General features: G+C 41.8%; 1 protein-coding gene and 1 long non-coding RNA gene across 2 annotated transcripts; one reads left to right on the top strand and one right to left on the bottom strand.

Annotated features, from left to right (window-relative positions):
• Positions 1–4,011: 4,011 nt before the first annotated feature.
• On the bottom strand, positions 4,012–7,803 carry LOC123640424 (tubulin alpha-1B chain). Its single transcript, XM_045555012.1, has 4 exons — positions 7,567–7,803; positions 5,790–6,012; positions 5,470–5,618; positions 4,012–5,178 (listed from the first exon to the last, which is right to left on the bottom strand). Exons 1-4 carry the CDS (start codon positions 7,567–7,569, stop codon positions 4,198–4,200), a joined length of 1,356 nt encoding a protein of 451 aa, XP_045410968.1. The 5' UTR covers positions 7,570–7,803; the 3' UTR covers positions 4,012–4,197.
• Positions 7,187–14,349, top strand: LOC123640425. Its single transcript, XR_006735977.1, has 2 exons — positions 7,187–7,650; positions 14,180–14,349. It is a non-coding gene; the product is annotated as an uncharacterized LOC123640425 (long non-coding RNA).
• The last annotated feature ends 5,553 nt before the right edge of the window (positions 14,350–19,902 follow it).

The following is a 19,902-nucleotide window of genomic DNA, read 5'->3' as shown; positions in this document are numbered from 1 at the left end:
TTACATTGAGTAGAATGATAAGGAATCTGGCTTAAGATGGAAATACACAGTGGCTCATGCCTGTAATTCCAGCAACTCTAGGGGCTGAGATGGGAGGATCCCTTGAGGCTGGGAGTTCAAGACTAGCCTGGGCAACATAGTGAGACCCTGTCTCTAAAATAAAAAAAAAAAAAATTAGCCAGGCATAGTGGTGTGTGCCTGTAGTGTGCTTATAGTCCCAGCTACTCGGGAGGCTGAGGCAGGAGGATTGCTTGACCCCAGGGGTTAGAGACTGCGGTGAGCTATGATTGTACCACTGCACTCTAACCTGGGTGACAGAGTGAGACCCTGTCTCTAAAAAAAAAAAAATGAGGGAAATAATCATTATCTATTTTTGGTTCCTTAGGAGCATTCTGTGGGCCATAGCATTACTAGGCATTGTGGTTGCTGCTAGGGCAGAGATATCTAATAAGACTCCAGTGCCCCCGCAAAGGAGCGCTTGATGGCATATTGTGGCTGCCTCAGCATTTCCTTATAGCCACCTCTCCCCCATGACCCACACTTGGTATCTGTCTCATGTCACCCAAGGCCTTGACTTACAACTATCAGTGGTCATCTTGACATATAAGACAACTGGGAACAGAGGGAACAGACGGAAATACTGAACATGAGCAGCAAGTTGAGTCAATAACCAAGCAATTAGGGTAGAAAGAGTATATAGTTCAGGAGAGGTGCAGATGGGAGAGATTTGTTCTAAAGGATAGCTTAAAAGGCAACCAAGCTGGGCACAGTGGCACCAGATGTAGTCTCAGCTACTGGGGAGGCTGAGGCAGGAGGGTCCCTGCCCAGGCGTTCGAGGCTGTAGTGCACTATTAACAAGCCTGTGAATAGCCATAGCACTCCAACCCAGGCAACACAGCAAGATTCTGTTTCAAAAAAAAAAAAAAGGCTACCAAAAATATTGAAATTTGGGCTTCGGCTATAGAAAATGGAAAATCTTTTCTCTCTAAACTACAGATTTTCCTCCCTTTTTAAAATGAAATATTCCAAGCATATAGAAAAAAAAAAAAAGAATAAGGTAAGTGTGGTATTGCTCTACTCTATGTAAACATTAAACCTTAGGGTTTTGTATAAAACTCCCAATGATTCTCACTTCCTGTCATTGTGCAGTTTTCTCTTCCATTGAGTAAGTCTGACATAAAGAATAAGATATTAGAGAAATAACAATATGACTTTTGAGGTTAAGTCATAAGATATTGAGGCTTCCACCTTGCTTTCTTTTGGATCACTCACTCTGAGGGAAGCCTGCTGGCATGTCTGAGGACAGTCACACAGCCCTATGGAGGGGTTCATGTGGTGAAGAACTAAGGTCACCTATCAACAACTAGCACTAACTTGCCAGGCATATGAGTGAGCCATCTTGGAAGTGAGTCCTCAAGCTCCAGCAAAGCATTCAGATGACTACAGCCTCAGTCAACATTTGACAGCAACCTTATGAGAACTATCCAGCTAAACTACTCTTGCATTTCTGACCCACAGAAACTGCATGAAGTAAAACCACATTTATTATTTTTTATTTTATTTTTATTTTTTGAGACGGTGTCTTGCTCTGTCACTTGGGCTAGAGTGCCGTGGCATCAGCCTGGCTTATAGCAACCTCAAGAAGTCCTGGGCTCAAGCAATTCTCCTGCCTCCGCCTCCTGAGTAGCTGGGATTACAGGCCTACGCCACCACACCCAGCTAATTTTTCTATTTTTAGTAGAGATGGGGTCTCGCTCTTGCTCAGGCTGGTCTGGAACTCCTGAGCTCAAGCAATCCTCCCACCTCAGCCTCCCAGAGTGCTAGGATTACAGGTGTCAGCCACCGCACCTGGCCCCACATTTATTGTTTTAAGCCACAAAGTTTGGAAGCAATTTGTTATACAGTAATAAATAACTTAGTTGGGCGTGGTGGCTCATACCTGTAATCCCAGCTACTCAGGAGGCTGAGGTAGGAGGATCACATGACCCCAGGAGTTTGAGGCTGTAGTGAGCTATAATGATGCCACTGCATTCCAGCCTGGGTGAGAGTGAGATCTGGTCTCTAAAAAAAGGTAAAAAATTAAAAAAAAAAAAAAGATATAACTTAATAGCCAATACCAATGCACCTACCACCATTTTTATTAATTTTTTTTAATCTTTTCTGTATCATTCCAATTTTAGTATATGTGCTGCTGAAGCAAGCACAAACTTGTCATCTTAACATTTTGCCTATTTATTGCAGACTTTTTTCTTAAAAATACTAACCCTCCTACCCCCACCAAAAGTAAAAATAAAAATAAACCAAACAAACCAAAACATTACATACAGCTGAGAACCCTGGCTTCTTCTCAGTACTGCTTCTGCCCTGTGCCTCAGAACTGTGAAAAAGCACCATGGCACTCTCTGCACTGACAGTGTGCTTCCTTGATTTTAGACCACCTAGAAAGCAAGCTCTCCTTTATCAGTTTGCTGCTGCTTCTCAGGCTGTTGTATAGCTATCTTTCCTGCTTGCTGTGCAGAAAAAAAGAGGACATGATGTTTCAGAGGGTCTACAGACATCTCTCAAGATGGTCTTCCTTAGTGAGTTCAGCACTAATTCAAAACCTTTAATCCCCATTTGGTCACTAAATCAGCTACAGTCCCATAAGTGGTTTAAAACTCTGGTGTCCACCTTCCCCTGGGGCCTGCAGGCCACCCACCAGAAATTTTCCTCTGAAATGTTTCTCTCAGGAGCTGAGGACAACTTCAAGTCCCTAGGTATCCTTGGGGGATTGGTTCCAGAACCCCTTAAGGATATTAAAATCCATGGATGCTCAAGTCCCATATATAAAGTTATATAGTATCTGCACATAACCTATGCACATCCTCCCATATACTTTAAATCATGTCTAGATTGCTTATAATACCTAACAACATAAATGCTATATAGTTATTATACTGAACTGTTTAAGGAATAATGCCAGGGAGTCTGTACATGTTCAGTATGCATGCAGCCATCCATTTTTTTCCCAATATTTTCACTCCACTGTTGGTTTAACCCATGGATGTCTGAACCTAGTGGACATTATGCTACAACAAAACAAACATCCACAGTTGTAGAACCCACAGATAGAGAGAGCTGACTTTATTTTGTAAATTTATAGGGTTTATGGGCTAGGAAAAAATATTTGGGAAAATTGTAGCTTTCATTTCTCTTAAACCAAGACATCATCAATGTCCTTGGCAGCCTTAATAATTGTCCCTGCGCTTTCTGAATTTGAAATCTATTTTCTCCTAGGTTAAATCCTGCATTTGCATCCTTTGCCTACCTCCTTTACATGCCAATTGCTACAAATTGTCAACTCCTTTCTAACCTTTACAAATGTTGCTACCTCATCCTCATGTAATGCAGTCCTTTGCCAATGCACATGACTTATTCTTCAGTGTTTTTCTTTCCCCCTAGTAGAACTACTTGTTAACTACCATGAATTCTGGTCCTGCAACTTTTTCCTATCATTATAGGGCTGGAAACACAGCCTTTACCTCATCACCCATTATTCCCTCCTCTAGCTATTTTCCAGTTCAAGGATAATTCTGGGATTTTATAAAAAGGAATTAAAAATTACATGGACGGGTTAGCAGGTTCCTTTAAAAAGCAGTGATTTTCAGGATACTCAAAACTACTTTTGTTTCTCAATTTTTTTCTTTATAGTGACAAAGATCTCCCTATGTTGCTCAGGCTGGTCTCAAACCCCTGGCCTCAAGTGATCCTCCCACCTGTGTCTCCCTAAGTGCTACTACTTACTTCTTACACCTAACCCATTAGCAACTACCCAGTCATATTCTCAAGAGCTAAATAAGCTCTGGATTAACAGAATGATTTCCATCGTTTTTCCTGGCCCCCTATGAAAAAGTTGAAGTGACAAAAGATGAGTGTTAATATAGTATCATCATGTTGCAGGGACTAACTACAAGTGTAGATGAACTGCAAAAATCAAGACAGATTTAGAAAAAAAAACACAGGAGAAAAAACTTTTTCTTAATGCCTTTACTTTAAAACATGATGGAAAAAATCTTACAGATACACATGGAAAATTAAGACATGATCACCACTGAGTGAAAATAATCTAACCAGAAAGCTTTAATGACTGTCAGCTAATGCTGAAGCTGTAATTCTGGGAGTATGACATGCTGCAGCGGGGCTGAAAGGAATGGATAATTAGTATTCCTCTCCTTCTTCCTCACCCTCTCCTTCAACAGAATCCACACCAACCTCCTCATAATCCTTCTCAAGGGCAGCCATGTCCTCACGGGCCTCAGAAAACTCTCCTTCCTCCATCCCCTCACCCACGTACCAGTGAACAAAGGCACGCTTGGCATACATCAGGTCAAACTTGTGGTCCAGGCGAGCCCAGGCCTCAGCAATGGCTGTGGTGTTGCTCAGCATGCACACGGCTCTCTGTACCTTGGCCAGGTCACCACCAGGTACCACAGTGGGAGGCTGGTAATTGATGCCAACCTTGAAGCCAGTGGGACACCAATCCACAAACTGGATGCTGCGCTTGGTCTTGATGGTGGCAATGGCAGCATTGACATCTTTGGGAACCACATCACCACGGTACAACAGGCAGCAAGCCATGTATTTACCGTGGCGAGGGTCACATTTTACCATCTGGTTGGCTGGCTCAAAGCAAGCATTGGTGATCTCTGCTACAGAAAGCTGTTCATGGTAGGCTTTCTCAGCAGAGATCACAGGGGCGTATGTGGCCAGAGGGAAGTGGATGCGGGGATAGGGCACCAGGTTGGTCTGGAATTCTGTCAGATCAACATTCAGGGCTCCATCAAATCTGAGGGAAGCGGTGATGGAGGACACAATCTGGCTAATAAGGCGGTTCAGGTTAGTGTAGGTTGGGCGCTCAATGTCAAGGTTTCTACGACAGATGTCATAGATGGCCTCATTGTCTACCATGAAGGCACAATCAGAGTGCTCCAGGGTGGTGTGGGTGGTGAGGATGGAGTTGTAGGGTTCAACTACAGCTGTGGAAACCTGGGGGGCTGGGTAAATGGAGAATTCCAGCTTGGACTTCTTGCCGTAATCGACAGAGAGGCGCTCCATCAGCAGAGAGGTGAACCCAGAACCAGTTCCCCCACCAAAGCTGTGGAAAACCAAGAAGCCCTGAAGACCTGTGCACTGGTCAGCCTGTAGAGGAAGCAAATAGAAAATGTAGTATTTTAATGCCAGGACACATTTTCTTAGTTATGAACCATGTCAGACTGATGTTAAGCATGATGAATTGGCAAAACAGACACAAAAGCAAGTTGTCCCATAACCCAGGACTGTCTGGTTTAAAAGTCTAATTAATACAGTAAGTAGTCTATTCCACATTTTGGCAGGCCCTAAAGAATGAATGTTGTCATTTAACCATGCCACCAAACTTGCACTGTAACTCTCTCACCCCATTTTAAAAATATATTTTTACATGGTGTTTACCAGTTTACGAATTCGGTCTAAGACGAGGTCAATGATCTCCTTGCCAATGGTGTAGTGCCCACGGGCATAGTTATTGGCAGCATCTTCCTTGCCTGTGATGAGCTGCTCAGGGTGGAAGAGCTGGCGGTAGGTACCAGTGCGAACTTCATCTGGAAAAGGAAAACAAACCAGCCACCCATCACTGAGTTACCTGCACTGGCCTGCTCAGCCCTGGCAGGGGATGGGGGAGACACTGTGTGTGTGTAATCAATGGAGCCCCCAGGACAGACTTTCTGTCCCAGCTCACTAGGATCTCACTTGGGTTACTGAGGTCAACTCACCAATGACTGTGGGTTCCAGGTCTACAAACACTGCCCTGGGCACATGCTTGCCAGCGCCCGTCTCACTGAAGAAGGTGTTGAAGGAGTCATCTCCTCCCCCAATGGTCTTGTCACTTGGCATCTGGCCATCAGGCTGGATGCCGTGTTCCAGGCAGTAGAGCTCCCAGCAGGCATTGCCAATCTGGACACCAGCCTGGCCAACGTGGATGGAGATGCACTCACGCTGTGGGAAAGGGGAAAAACAAAATAAAACAAATCACAGCTTAAACTATCTATTGGTGACTGTCAGGTGGAAAAAAAAATATCCATGGAATCATTATCTTACAAATTTCCAAAAACAAACAAACAAAAAAAAAACTTTTTGAAACAGTCTCACTCTTGACAACTAGGCTGGAGTGCAGTGGCATCATCATAGGTCACTGCAACTTCAAACTCCTGGGCTCAAGCGATCCTCCTGCATGCTACCACACCCAGCTACTTTTCCTATATTTTTTAAAGAAATGGGCTCTCCAACTCCTCGCCTCAAGCAATCTTCCCACCTTGCCCTCCCAAAGTGCTAGCCTTATAGGGGTGAGCACACAGCCACAAATTTCCTGTTTAAAATGACATCCTCCCACTGCTAAATCAAGGCCTCTTTCTAGACCAAGAAAAAGGCTTAGTCACAACTTTCTCCATTGGAGGACCACGATATGCAGGCGGCCATTCATCCTCCACTCAGACCCCAAGAATCCCACCTTAGACTAGTTGGCCACATTTCCGGGCAGCTCTTAGCACAGGAAACACGTGGCTAGAAAAAGGTAGAAGATATGTCGGGCCCAGGGACAAGGGCGGGGCTCTGCGGCACAGGATGAATGAGCAATTCAGGGTGTGCTCACTCGCGCCACCCTGCGGCCAGCGGGGACGTGCAGCTGCAGAGGCGCCGCCTTGGCCACCCATCCTCCCTTGCCCGCAGGCATTGGGCACAGCCTAGCACCTCCACATCTGTCCCTGCGCAGTAGGGGATTATCGGCGGCCCAGATCCGGGGCAAGATCCGATTTCCATTCCCTCAAAATCCCTCACCGCCACCACCTGCTCCCTTACGAATTCCTAAGGCAGCAGGGAGGAACAGATGGCCTATACAGGCTGTTGGGAGCGAACTGTTCTAATCCACTGGTGTAGTGCGGTACACTGCCAAGTTGACCTTCCCCACATTTCTTATTGCTTTCATTAAAAAAATAAAACTGACGGTAACAGGAGACACACCCTACAGCAAGTCCAGGGCCGACGCGGCGCGCATGCGCAGACTGCAGCGGCGCTTTCCCGCCGCTCCTCGGCGGGAAGGTAACGGTCGCGCGTGCGCTTTCGTCTCCCGCTCCTTCCACCTCCGCTTTTCGCGCAGAGGAAGTGAGGGCGGGGAGAGTCCGCGCGCGCCAGCCAAAGGCGGGGGAAGGAAGGGGGGAAGGGCACGCGCAGGAAAGGATTGCGGGGCCTTAAGGAGCCACTTCCACGAAGGAGTTAGGTGCTGAAAAAGAGCTCAAATGCGGCGGAGGGGAGCCGGCGCCCAACCATCCCTCCCAGAGTCCGAGAAGAAACCCCAGCGACCCCCTTCTTGCCGGGCCCCCGCCATTCTCCACAAACCGAAGTCTCATCTACTCCCGCCCTCGCCTGTCGTCTTGCTTTCTGCCCTCCAAATGGAGGGCATCGGTCGCAGCCCTGTCTAGAGGCTCTCCGCGCTTCTCTGACTCGCTTTTCCCCGTTTCCCCGAACGAGGCCGGACACCGCGCTCGGCCCACTCACCATGGTGGCTACGGGTTAGGAGGCGAAGGCGACAGGAGCAGACACCGGGTCCCGGTTACCGTCCCCGACAAGCTAAGAGTCGAGGTAAGTAACGCACTGAGGCGGGGGCGGCGCCGGAGCCTCTTAAGTAGCGGCTGGGGAGGGGCGGGCGGGCACAGGCGGTGCGGCGGCCGCGGCCACTCCCCCGGCCCGGCGCGCCCACTCGGCGCCCGGCCTGGCCGCCGCAGAGGCGGGCTCGGAGCCCGGAGCCCCCTCCCGTCCGCGGCCTGCTGGGCGGGGTCCTCCGCGCCTGCAGGCCGCGCGCGCCAGTGCTGCAGTCTGCGGCGCATGGCTGCAAGGGCCTGGCGGGGGGCGGGCGCGGAGTCGGAAAGAAACGTACAAGGGAATGGCATAGGAATGGGAGAGGAGGCTTGCCTTAATTTGGAGGAACCCTAAGACTTTCGAAATCCATACAATTTTAAAGAAGCACTATTAAATGCAGAATTCTGATCCGGATAGCTCAGCTGATAATTTTTCATGTTGCCACAGCTTATCAGTGAGTTTTGTCTCCTTATTTTCTCAGTCCTTTAAAGGCATCTACTTAGATGATAATGTGGAGGACGCGGCCTTTAGAAAAGGGAATAGATTTATTCGGTTTATTGTAAAGACTTGTTCTCGAAACTAAAGTACCAAATGCTGGAATTAAATAATATTTCAATCATTCGAAGAGTAGTACCTAAGCATTGAAACTGTTAAAAGGGCAGAAAGGCCCCATTTTTAGACCTAAGCCATCAGTTTTATGGAACAGCCCTAGGGGCTGTTAAAAAAGGAGATTTAAAAACACATTTCAAACGTGGCAGCTGAATTGAAGAAGTTAGGAAAAACTTGGGTAAGGAGGAAATAAATTCACACTGAAGGCTATGGGGAAGTAAGGATTTCTTGTACTATTTAGAATTTTGTAAATAAGACAGCTTGGCATTATGTCAAGATACATCAATCGGTTAGTGATAACTTAGTGCTTGGAAGCTCAGATTATAGTGAATAGACTAGTTCGTCGTCCGTCTCCTCCGAAAATCTATTTCAAGACCATAAACTACATTGCTATCCTTGGAAATACATAAAGTGGTTACAGTTAAAATGTGGTTTTAAAATGGTCCTAGCAGAAAGCTATTACTGTTACTAAACTTCAAAATATCTTCCCAATGATAGTGTGTAACAAAAAAGTAAACATAAGACAGTAAAAATTCATAGTTCATATTCAGTTATTACCTTATTCAGATTAAAAAGCCTTCATCCTTCATTTCAGACAACTAACAAATTCACCCTATCTGTGTATTTTGTAAGGGGAGATATATATAGATAGATAGATAGATAGATGGATAGATAGATATAGATATATATAGTCTCCACCTGCGTGAACCTGGACTGCAAACTGGGAGATTCTTATTTATTTCTGATAAGTATTTTTTGTAGTCCTATTAAAAGGCATTTGATTCAAAATCCAAAATTTGCACACATTTTCCAAACTGGGTTAGAAGGGGGCAGGAATATACTTGAATATTTTTCTCACTTGTTCTTTTTCTCTCTTTATTCTTAAAAGGAGACTGGAAAAAATTAGCTTGCTTTAACTGGAAGAATGAGCGTTAGGGAAACACCCTGCTGAACTCCATTTTGCTGTGGGCTCTAGATGAAAGCCATTTGAAAGCAGGCACCTCCCTTCCAGCTCTCTGGAGAATATCAGAGCTTTCACTGAGGGATTTGCTCCTGTGGGCCTATGTGTCTCCCCAGATACTCTCCTAAAACCATTAGCTTTGCTAGCCTTGTTATCTGTGTATTCCCCTGTTGTGAATGAGGAAGTATTTTGAGGGTTTTTTCAGGTCCCTGATAATACTTCAGGCTTCATAGCATAACAGAACTAAAAGAGACCTTTAAGTCTAATCTAGTATTTTATGCCAGAAAAATATTGGATAATGATAATTTATTTTGCCACCTCTTTAGTACCTGAAAGACTTTAACTTTTTTTCCTTTTGCCGATACTGAACCTACATGGGTCCATTTGTTTATATTATATAGGCATGTATGTACTTTGTCTATATTTAACAGCTAAATAGCGATTATTTATGTCTGGAACATGTAAACACAGTATTATTTACTGTCTTAACATTTTAATTAATTGTATAGGTCTTTTGTTAAACTCTTTCAGGCCTGTAACTATTTGCTTTGAGTCCGTGTAGAGGAAAAACCCTATGATGCAGTTTGAGCCACTCTCATCTTTGCTATGTATCATGGCCGTTTGCTACTGTTCTAAGCAGTCAGTAACTGTTTTGGGTAGTTTCTATATTGTGGGTTAGATACAGAAGTTCACAAAATACTTTGTTCATTTTATCAGCTGTACAAGGAAAGAAAAAAATAACAAATGGCAAGAAATTACCAAGCACCAACTGTTTATAAATATTTGGCCTTTATTCTTATTTATTTCATTGTTACAAATTTATATATGCTATTTTGTGTTCTGCTTTTTCCATAGATAGATGTTAGCAGAAAGAAAATTGGCTTAGATGTCACATAGGACTAGATTCAATTCTAACTTTGTCAGTTAGTAGTAGTATGACTTTAGACACCTAATTACATTTCTTGAGCTTCATTTATGAATGAGAATCATCTTTTTCCCATACATTCTATCCTATTAGGAAATTTTGTCAGTTTATCTTTAAAATACGCCCACCACTTTTTTTTTCTTTTGCCTGCTGCTGCATGGGTTGAAAGCCCACCACTTTCTATCCCATTACCGTATTACTTCACAGCTCTTACAGAATCTGAAATTATCTTATTTGTACATTTATTTACTTGTTTACAGTTTCTCCTTTTATGTAAATTCCATGTCTGTTTTTGTGGATGTCAATCTTGGTTGTCCTTCCAAAAACCACCATCTTCCATTCTTCCTTCCAAGAGAACCTCCCCACCTCCCACCCCCACCTTTTAAAGGAACAAATCAATGCAACCTTGTTTCCCTTCGCCAGATATTTGCTTTTTCAGTCTCTTTCACAGTTGGACCTAGTTCTGACCAATGGGACATAAAGGAAAGTCAGCTGGGGAATTTCTGGGAACGGTTTTCCTCTCAGATGAAAAGAGATTGCTCCCTTGAGGAAAGCGCTTTTGTTTTACTCCTCTCTCTTGCTTTCTGCTTTTGGAAATGTCCTTTAAAGATATGTTACCTGGAACCAATTTAAGACCTTGAGGGTCTAGTGCAAAGAGAATCATAGGAATGCCAACTCAGTGGTCTGATGTTGTGAAGCTGCTGACCCAATGTTAAAATACCTATCCCAAGATTTATCATTAAGGAAATAGCAAATGTCCTTATAATTTAAGCCAATGTAAGTAGGCTTTATCCCCAGTGCCTAAAATAATGTCTGGCACATAGTAGATGCTTAATATGTAATTTGTTGTTGGGTATTGAACTTGGAGATTGATTGGATATGGGTTGTGAGGTAAAGTAAGGAATGGAGGTTATTTTGCAGGTTTCTGGTTTAAATAACTGAGTGAATGGTGGTGTTTTTCACTGAGATTAGAATAATGAAGGAAGAAGTGAGTGGGAAATGGAGAGGAGACATGGGAGAACCTAACAGTTCAGCTTTTGACACATTTTGAGGTTTAAGTGTCTGTGGTATATATACCTGGAGATGTCTGTTACAGAGACATATATGCATATATATAGAGAGGAGAGAGATAAAGACTTTGGTATCTTAAGCATAAAGATGATAATTAAACCATGGGAATGGATAAGACCAGTTAGGGTGAATGTATAGAGCTAGGGGAGGGGTGGCCTTGGTAGAAAACCCTAAAGTAGAGAACCTGGCCTTAGTAGGGAATCCAAAGAATGATCATATTTGAAGTAGAGAAAAGAAGCTTATAAAAGGAGTCTGAGAAAGAATGATCAAAGAGGGAGAACTGGGAGGTCTCACTATCCAAGTAGAGAGTTTCAAGAAGGAGTACAGTGTCAATGCTATAGAGAGGTTAAGTAGGGTAAAGACTGGAAAATGTCCACTGTATATATTAATAGAAAACAATATGGCTTCTATTTTTATTTGTTTATTGGTCAAACATTTATTCATAGCCTACCATGACAGATACTCTTTTTAAATGTTGGGTAGATATAACAGTGAATATAAACTCCCTCATGGAGTTTATAATCTAGTGAAGGCAAAAGAAAATGAACATATAGCAAAGAGATATGAAATATAATCTCAGGTACTAATAGATGCTATGAAGCAAAATAAAGTATGGAATAGAGATGAGAGTTACAGAGGGGTGCCATTTTAGATAGCATGATCTGGGAAGGCCTCTTTGAGGAGGTAATTATTTGAACAAAGACCTGAATTAAATGATAGAGTGGGGGGCTGGGCATGGTGGCTCATGCCTGTAATCTTAGTGCTTTAGGTGGCTGAGGTGTGAGGATTGCTTGAGTTTGAGACCAGCCTGGGCAATACAGCAAGACCCTGTTTCTACAAAAAAATTTAAAACTGCACTCCTATAATCCTAGCACTCTGGGAGGCAGAGGTGGGAGGATCACTTGAGGCCACCAGGAGTTTGACACCAGCCTGAGCAAGAGTAAGACCCCATCTCTACCAAAAATAGAAAAAATTAGCTTGGCATGGTGGTGCACACCTGTAGTCTTGGCTACTTGGGAGGCTGAGGTAGGAGGATTGCTTGAGCCCAGGAGTTTAAGGTTGAGGTTATAGTGAGCTATGATGATGCCTTCTGCTCTACCTGGGGTGACAGAGCAAGACTCTATCTCAAAAAAGAAAAAAAATTATCTTGCCATGGTGGCACCATAACCCTATAACCCTTGCTAGTAGTCCTAGCTAGGACTAGTAGTGCTAGCTACTAGGGAGGCTAGGGTGTTGGGATGGCTTGAGCCCAGAATTACAAGGTTGCAGTGAGCTATGATTGTGTCATGTCAGTGCACTCCAGCCTTTGCAAAAGGATTCAGTAGTGTAAAATGAAAAGGAGCAGCTTTTGGTGTTGGAAGAAAATAATGAAGAGTGTGGTGTTTTGGAAACCAAATGAAGAAAGTGTTTCAAGCAGGAGCAGGTGATAACTATGCTTTCTGGTTGGGTAAGATGAAGTCTGTAACCCGCTGTTAGATTTAGCAGTGTGGAGGTCACTGGTGACCTGGGCAAAAGTGGCTTCAGTAGGGTAGTAGGGATGAATGAAGGCCTGATTGAGGTAAATTCAAGAGAAAATGTAAGACAAGGGAAGTGAAGAAAGTAGAATTTAAATCTTTTGAGGAATTTTGCTCTAAAGGATCAGAGAAAAGGCTAATAATTGGGATAGCTGGATAGGAATGTTCAGTAAAAGGAGGATTTTGGTTTCATCTTTTTTTCCCCTTGTATCATCCATTTATTACATTCATTTCATTTGTACATAAGTATACAGAAGCATATATATACTATATATAATCATATATAAAATATATTGTTGCTGCCAGGTGGAGTGGCTCACTCCTGTAATCCTAGCACTCTGGGAGGCCAAGGCGGGTGGATCGTTTGAGCTCAGGAGTTCAAGACCAGCCTGAGCAAGAGCGAGACTCCGTCTCTACTAAAAATAGAAAGAAATTAGCTGGACAACTAAAAATATATAGAAAAAATTAGCTGGGCATGGTGGCGGATGCCTGTAGTCCCAGCTACTCAGGAGGCTGAGGCAGTAGGATTGCTTGAGCCCAGGAGTTTGAGGTTGCTGTGAGCTAGGCTGACGCCATGGCACTCTAGCCTGGGCAACAGAGTGAGACTCTGTCTCTAAATAAATAAATAAATAAAATATATCGTTGCCATTATTATTTGAAAAAATGATTCTTACATTAGATCAATTAGGATTAAGAAAAATAATTTTTTAAAATTTTACCTTCACTTACTCTTCCTCTGATGGTTTTTTTTTCCCAAACTTTTTTAAAATTTCAAAATATAACAGGGGTACAAATGTTTTTGTTACGTGGGTACCTAATATAATGCTTAAGTTGGAACTTTTAGTGTGCCCATCACTGGAACAGTGTTCATTGTAGCAGAGAGGTAAGTTTTTACCCCTCATCCCCTCCCACTCTTCCCTCTTCTTGGTTTTGTTTTGTTTTGTTTTAAGATGGGAGATCTTGTAGCATATTTGTTTGCTAATGAGAATAAACAAAAGGGGGAAAATTGATGTTGTAGGGAAAAGAGGAGATAATTGAAGGGGCAAAGTTTTAGAGTAGTGAAATGGGAAGGGATCCAGTGCGGGTTAGCCTTGGAAAGGAGCACAGTATTCATTCACTGACACACAAGAGGAAGCCAGGTTGGCAGTTAGATTTGGTGGTGGAACATGTGGAATTTCTCTTCTGATTGCTTCTTTTTTCTGTTCCACTCCAGTGAAATAGAAAATAGATAATTTCTCCTCATTCTCCCTCTCTTCCTTAACAACAGAACCCTGCCTGATTTGTTGGGAGCAGGGTGCCCAGCTTCTGTTCCCATTACACCAGCAGTGTCTGTGTGACTAGGTTCTGCTGAGTTGTTAGTAGAAGTTGTTTGGTGGGGCTTCTGAGAAAGTTTCTAAAACAGGATTGACTGAGTTGGCATATGTCTTTGGCCCTTTCTTTTTTCTTGCCTAGAATGTGGAAGCACCATCTCATGACAATAAAGCAACCTTAAGACATATGCTAAGGATGGAGGAAGATAGAGTCTAGGTCCCTGATGACATTGTGGAGCTGCTGCACAAGCCCTGGATTGCCTACTTCTGGACTTCTCATTATGGGAGAAAATAAAGCAATTTGTTAAGCCACACTGGTCTTTTTTTCTGATTTTTTTTTTCTTCTTCTTCTTTTGCAGGTGATTGTAATTCATAATTAATGTGGTGGTGGGACCTTGTGGATTTTTTTCTTCTGATTTTTTTTTCTTTCCTTTTTCAGTGAAACAGGGAGGGGGTCATTAGCTAAATGTAAGGATTGGGGAAGGAATATGGGAGGTGTGTGAAGAGAAAATGTGAAATAGTCATTTCTGAATGGTAGAGTGAATTACCTAGGGATATATGGTAGAATTTCCAGGTATTGTGGAAGGAATAAGTAGGTCATTCAGACATTTATGGTTGTAAATATAAAATGAGATCAGTCAACTTGGTTATGTTTTTCTCTAGTCAGGTTCAGCTGCTTAGGTGAAGGTATGAAATAGGTAGGGAATTGGATTTAACCAGGACTGGTGTTTTGCTACAGCTGTGATGTCACTATCTGTGAAATAGAAGACAAGGTAGTCTAGAGTAGCTGAGAAGACAATTGAGTGGATTTATAAAACCATGTAACTAATAAAAACAATAGATTTTTGGATACATACTTTTTGAATAGGTAAAAATTCCCATGGCTCAAATGTTGAAGAGATAAAAAGATATACAGCCGTACTTCACTTTATTGCACTTCATAGATATTGTGTTTTTTCACAAATTGAAGTATTGTGGCAACCCTGTATCGAGCAAGTCCATTGACACCATTTTTCCAACAGCATTTGCTCACTTTTTGTCTCTGTGTCACATTTTGGTAATGCTTGCGTTATTTCAAAGTTTTTCACTATTATTATATTTAACATGGTGATTTGTGATTAGAGATCTTTGATGTTACTATTGTAATTGTTTTGGAGTACCACAAATCATGCCTATATAATGGCAAACTTAATTCATAAACAGTGTGTGTGTTCTGACTCCTCCACCAACCTTCTCTTTAGACCTCGCTATTCCCTGAGACACAAGAATATTGAAGTTAGGCCAATTAATAACCTTACCATTGCCTGTAAGTATTCAAGTGAAAGAAAGAGTTGCATGTCTCTCACTTTAAATCAAAAGTCAGAAATGATTAAGCTTAATGAGAAAGGTATGTTGTAAGCCGAGATAGGCTGAAAGCTAGGATTCTTTTGCCAAACAGCCAAATTATGAATGCAAAGGAAAAGTTCTTGAAGGAAATTAAAAGTATTACTCCAGTGAACACATGAACGATAAGAAAGTGAAACAGCTTTATTACTGATATGGAGAAAGTTTTAGTGGTCTGGATAGAGGATCAAACCAGACACACATTCCCTTAAACCAAAGCCTAATCCAGAGCAAGGCCCTAACTCTCTTCGGTTCTGTGAGGGCCAGGAGAGGTGAGGAAGCTGCAGAAGAAAAAATTGAAGCTGGCAGAGGTTGTTTCATGAGGTTTAAGGAAAGAAGCTGATTGCATAACATATTAATAAAAGTGCAGTGTAGCAGCAAGTGCTGATGTAGAAGCTGTGGTAAGTTATCCAGAAGATCTAGGTAAGATCATTGATGAAGGGGGCTGCACTAAACAACAGGCGTTATTGTGGGCAAATCAACCTTCTGTTGGAGGAAGATGCCATCTAGGACTTTCATAGCTAGAGAGGAGAAGTCAATGCCTGGCTTCAAATCTTCTAAGGCAGACTGACTCTCTTGTTAGGGACTAATGCAGCTGGTGACTTTAAGATGAAGCTAGTGCTCGTTTACCATTCTGAAAATTGTAGGGCCTTAGAAATCATGCTAAATCTACTCTGCCTCTGCTCAGTAAATCGAACAACAAAGCCTGGATGACAGTGTGTCTGTGACAGCTTGGTTTACTGAATATTTTCAGCCCACTATTGAGACCCACTCTTCAGAAATAAAGATTCCTTTCAAAATATTACTGCTCATTGAAAATGCACCTGATCACTCAAGAGGTCTGATGGAGATGTACAGGGAGATTAATGTTATTAATGCTTATCTGTAGAGAGCAGTGTATTTCTTATTTACAAAATGCATTTCATAAAGCTGTTGCTGCCTTAGTTAATGATTCCTCTGATGAATTTGGGCAAAATAAACTGAAAACCTTCTGGAAAGGATTCACCATTCTAGAAGCCATTAAGAACATTCATGATCCGTGGGAGAAGGTAAAAAGATAAACATAAACAGGAGTTTGGAAGAAGTTGATTCCAACTCTCATGGATGATTTTGAGGTGTTCAAGACTTCAGTGGAGGAAGTAACTGCAGATGTGGCGTAAATATCAAGAGAACTGGCATTAGAAGTGAAACCTGAAGATGTGACTGAATTGCTGCAATCTCGTGATAAAACTTTAATAGATGAGCAAAGAAATTGGTTTCTTGAGATGGAATCTAATCCTGGTGAAAGTGTTGTGGACATTGTTGAAATAACAAAGGGTTTAGAATATTACATAAACTGCCTCAAACTTCTGAAATTACAGGCTCAGGCCTGTAATCCCAGCACTCTGGAAGGCCGAGGTGGGAGGATCGCTTGAGGGAAGGAGTCTGAGACCAGCCTGAGCAAGAGTGTCTGTCTCTTGATTGATCAGGGTCGTGGTTGCTGAAGGTTGGAGTGGCTACAGCAGTTTCTTAAAATAAGACAACAGTGAAGTTTGCTGCATCAGTTGACATCCCTTCATGAAAGATTTCTATAGCATGTGATGCTGTTGGATAGCATTTTACCCAAAATAGAACTTATTTTAAGATTGGAATCAATTTCTTCAGAGCCCAAAGATTGGGTAATTAAATTAAAAAAAAAAGATAGGAGTCAATCCTCTCAAACCCTGGCAATGCTTTATCAATCAAGTTTATGTAATATTTTTTTTTCTTTTCCTTCTTTTCTTTGAGACATAGGGGCTAGAGTGCTATGGTATCATCATAGCTCACTGCAACCTGAAACTCCTGGGCTCCAGCCCTCAACCTGCCTCAGCCTCCTGAGTAGGTAGTACTAAAGGAACGTGCCACTCTGCCTGGCTAATTTTGTAATTTTTTGTAGAGATAGGATCTCTCTATGTTACTCAGGCTGGTCTCAAACTCCTGGCCTCAAGCGATCCTCCCACCTCAGCTTCCCAAAGTGCTAGGATTACAGGTGTGAGCCACTACACCCATCTACGTCTGGTGTTTTTGAAGGGAGGACAAGCTGTTAAAAATGGATGAGAAGCTTGTTATTTTGAAGTACTTATTCAAGTTAAATTGCTATTAATAAAATAAACAATTTTATAGATGAAGGAAGAGAATCAATGTTTACTTCTGTGTAGTTTTTTTTGGGGGGGGGAAATTATCTAAGAAAGGTCTTTCTTTAAAATTAATGAAATCTCAACCTCCTTGACTGTACTATATTTAGTATTCCTAAGAAGTATAAATTAGGAGATGTAAAAATATGTACAGCTGAAGCTGTATGGCTATGTTATTAAGAATGTTGACATATTTTCAACCAACCAACATATGATTCTGTAGGGAAGCAAGCAGATATTCTGCTTGTACATATATCCAACATTAGGAAGAAAATTATCCTGCATTTAAATTTCCTATCTGGCAGAGGTTCAGGTTTAGAACATTGAATAAGGATATTTTAAAACTTAACTATCTCCCTCTTAAATTATAAATATACCTTATCCATTTAACATATTCTACAGAAGATATCTTAATGCTATCTTCTATTGCAGCTGTAGAATAAGATGTTCTATTTATTAATAAGTCCCAGGGAAAAAAATCCTTGCATCCCATCACAGATGTAAAAAGTCATTCCAGTGGAACAAGCGTACTGGATCCCTGATGAATATAGAGAATATGTTGTGCAGTATAATAGTGTTTCTTTAGGGAAATTAAGATCAAGCATAAATAAGAAACCTAGCCTACCATGATGGAATAGATATTTGGTAGTCCTGAAAAGACAAAATATGGGAATGAGGCAAAGAATTTAAGTTGAGGACCCATTAAGAATTAAAAGTCTTCTAGTTCCATTATGACAAATAAATATCTCTTCAAAATCTTGAGAAAGAATGGAGAGTCTTGATTTTTAATTACTACATTTTTTCTAACAGTGGATAATACTGCAGTTAAAGTCATGGAATAAACTACAAAACATTGTTGAAAGAAATTTTAAACAACCTAAATAAATGGAAAGACATTTCACGTTTAAGGATTGGAAAACTTAACATTGCTAAGATGGCAATACTCCCCAAATTGATATATAGATGCAACATAATTCCTATCAAACTTCCAAGCTGGTTTCATTGCCAAAATTAACAAGCTGATCCTAAAATTCATATGAAAATTCAAGAAACCTAGAATGGCTAAAACAATCTTGAAAAAGAACAAGGAGGATTCACGCTTCCTGATTTCAAAACTTTCTGCTATACAAAGCTGCAGTAATCAAGACTGTGTGGTGTTGGAATAAGAATAGATATAATAGATCAATCAAATAGAATTGAGAGTCCAGAAGTAAACTTTCACATTTATGGTCAATTAATTTTTGACAAGGTGCCAAGACAAAACAATGATGAAAGAATAGTCTTTTCAATAAATAGTGTTGAGACAACTGGATATCCATAGACAAAAGAATGAAGTTGGATCCCGTGATGGTAAATTTTAGGTGTCAACTTGACTGGAATAAGGGATACCCAGATAGCTAGTAAAGCATGATTTCTGGGTATGTCTGTGAGGGTATTTCCAGAAGAGACTGGCATTTGAATCAGTAGACTGAGTAAGGAAGATCTACCCTCACTCAATGTGGGTGGGCACCATCTAATCAGCTGAGGGCCCAGATTGAACAAAAAGGCAGAAAACAGATGAACTCTCTCTTTCCTGGAGCTGAGATGCCCTTCTTCTCCTGCCCGTGGACGTTAGAATTTCACATTCTCTAGCCTTTGGACTCTAGGATTTGCACCAGCAGGTTCTTAGGCCTTTGGCCTTGGACTGAGAATTACACCATCAGCATCCCTGGTTTTCAGGCCTTCGGACTTGGACTGTGCCATACTACTGCCTTTCCTCTTTTTCCAGTTGCAGACAGCCTATGGTGGGACTGGTCAGCCTCCATAATTGTGTAAACCTATTCCCCTAATAAATCTCCTCACATATTTCTTTCTTTCTCTCTTTCTTTTCTTTTTCCTTCTTTCCTTCCTTCCTTCCTTCCTTCCTTCCTTCCTTCCTTCCTTCCTTCCTTCCTTCTTCCTTCCTTCCTTCCTTCCTTCCTATCAATTAAGCATATTGATTCTCTCTCACTGGAGAACCCTAATACAGATCTTTTCCTCACACATACACAAAAACTAACTCAAAATGGATCATAGACCTAATGTAATAGCTAAAACTATAAACTTTTAGAAGATATTAAATTAAAATCTTAATGACCTTGAGTTAGGCAAAGCCGCTTTAGATATGACACCAAAAGCATAAGCAACAAAAGAAAAAACAGATAAATTTGACTTCATCAAAATTTAAAACTTCTGTGCTTCAGCTGGGCATGGTGGCTTTACTCCCATAATCCCAGCGCTTTGGGACGCCGGAATAGGAGGATCGCTTGAGGATGAGGAACAAGAATTGTTTGAGGCCAGGAGTTCAAGA

Source organism: Lemur catta, chromosome 6, assembly GCF_020740605.2.
Source record: "Lemur catta isolate mLemCat1 chromosome 6, mLemCat1.pri, whole genome shotgun sequence".
Taxonomy (NCBI): domain Eukaryota; kingdom Metazoa; phylum Chordata; class Mammalia; order Primates; family Lemuridae; genus Lemur; species Lemur catta.
Note: the sequence above shows the minus strand (reverse complement) of the source record. Positions and strands in the feature narration are given on the sequence as shown.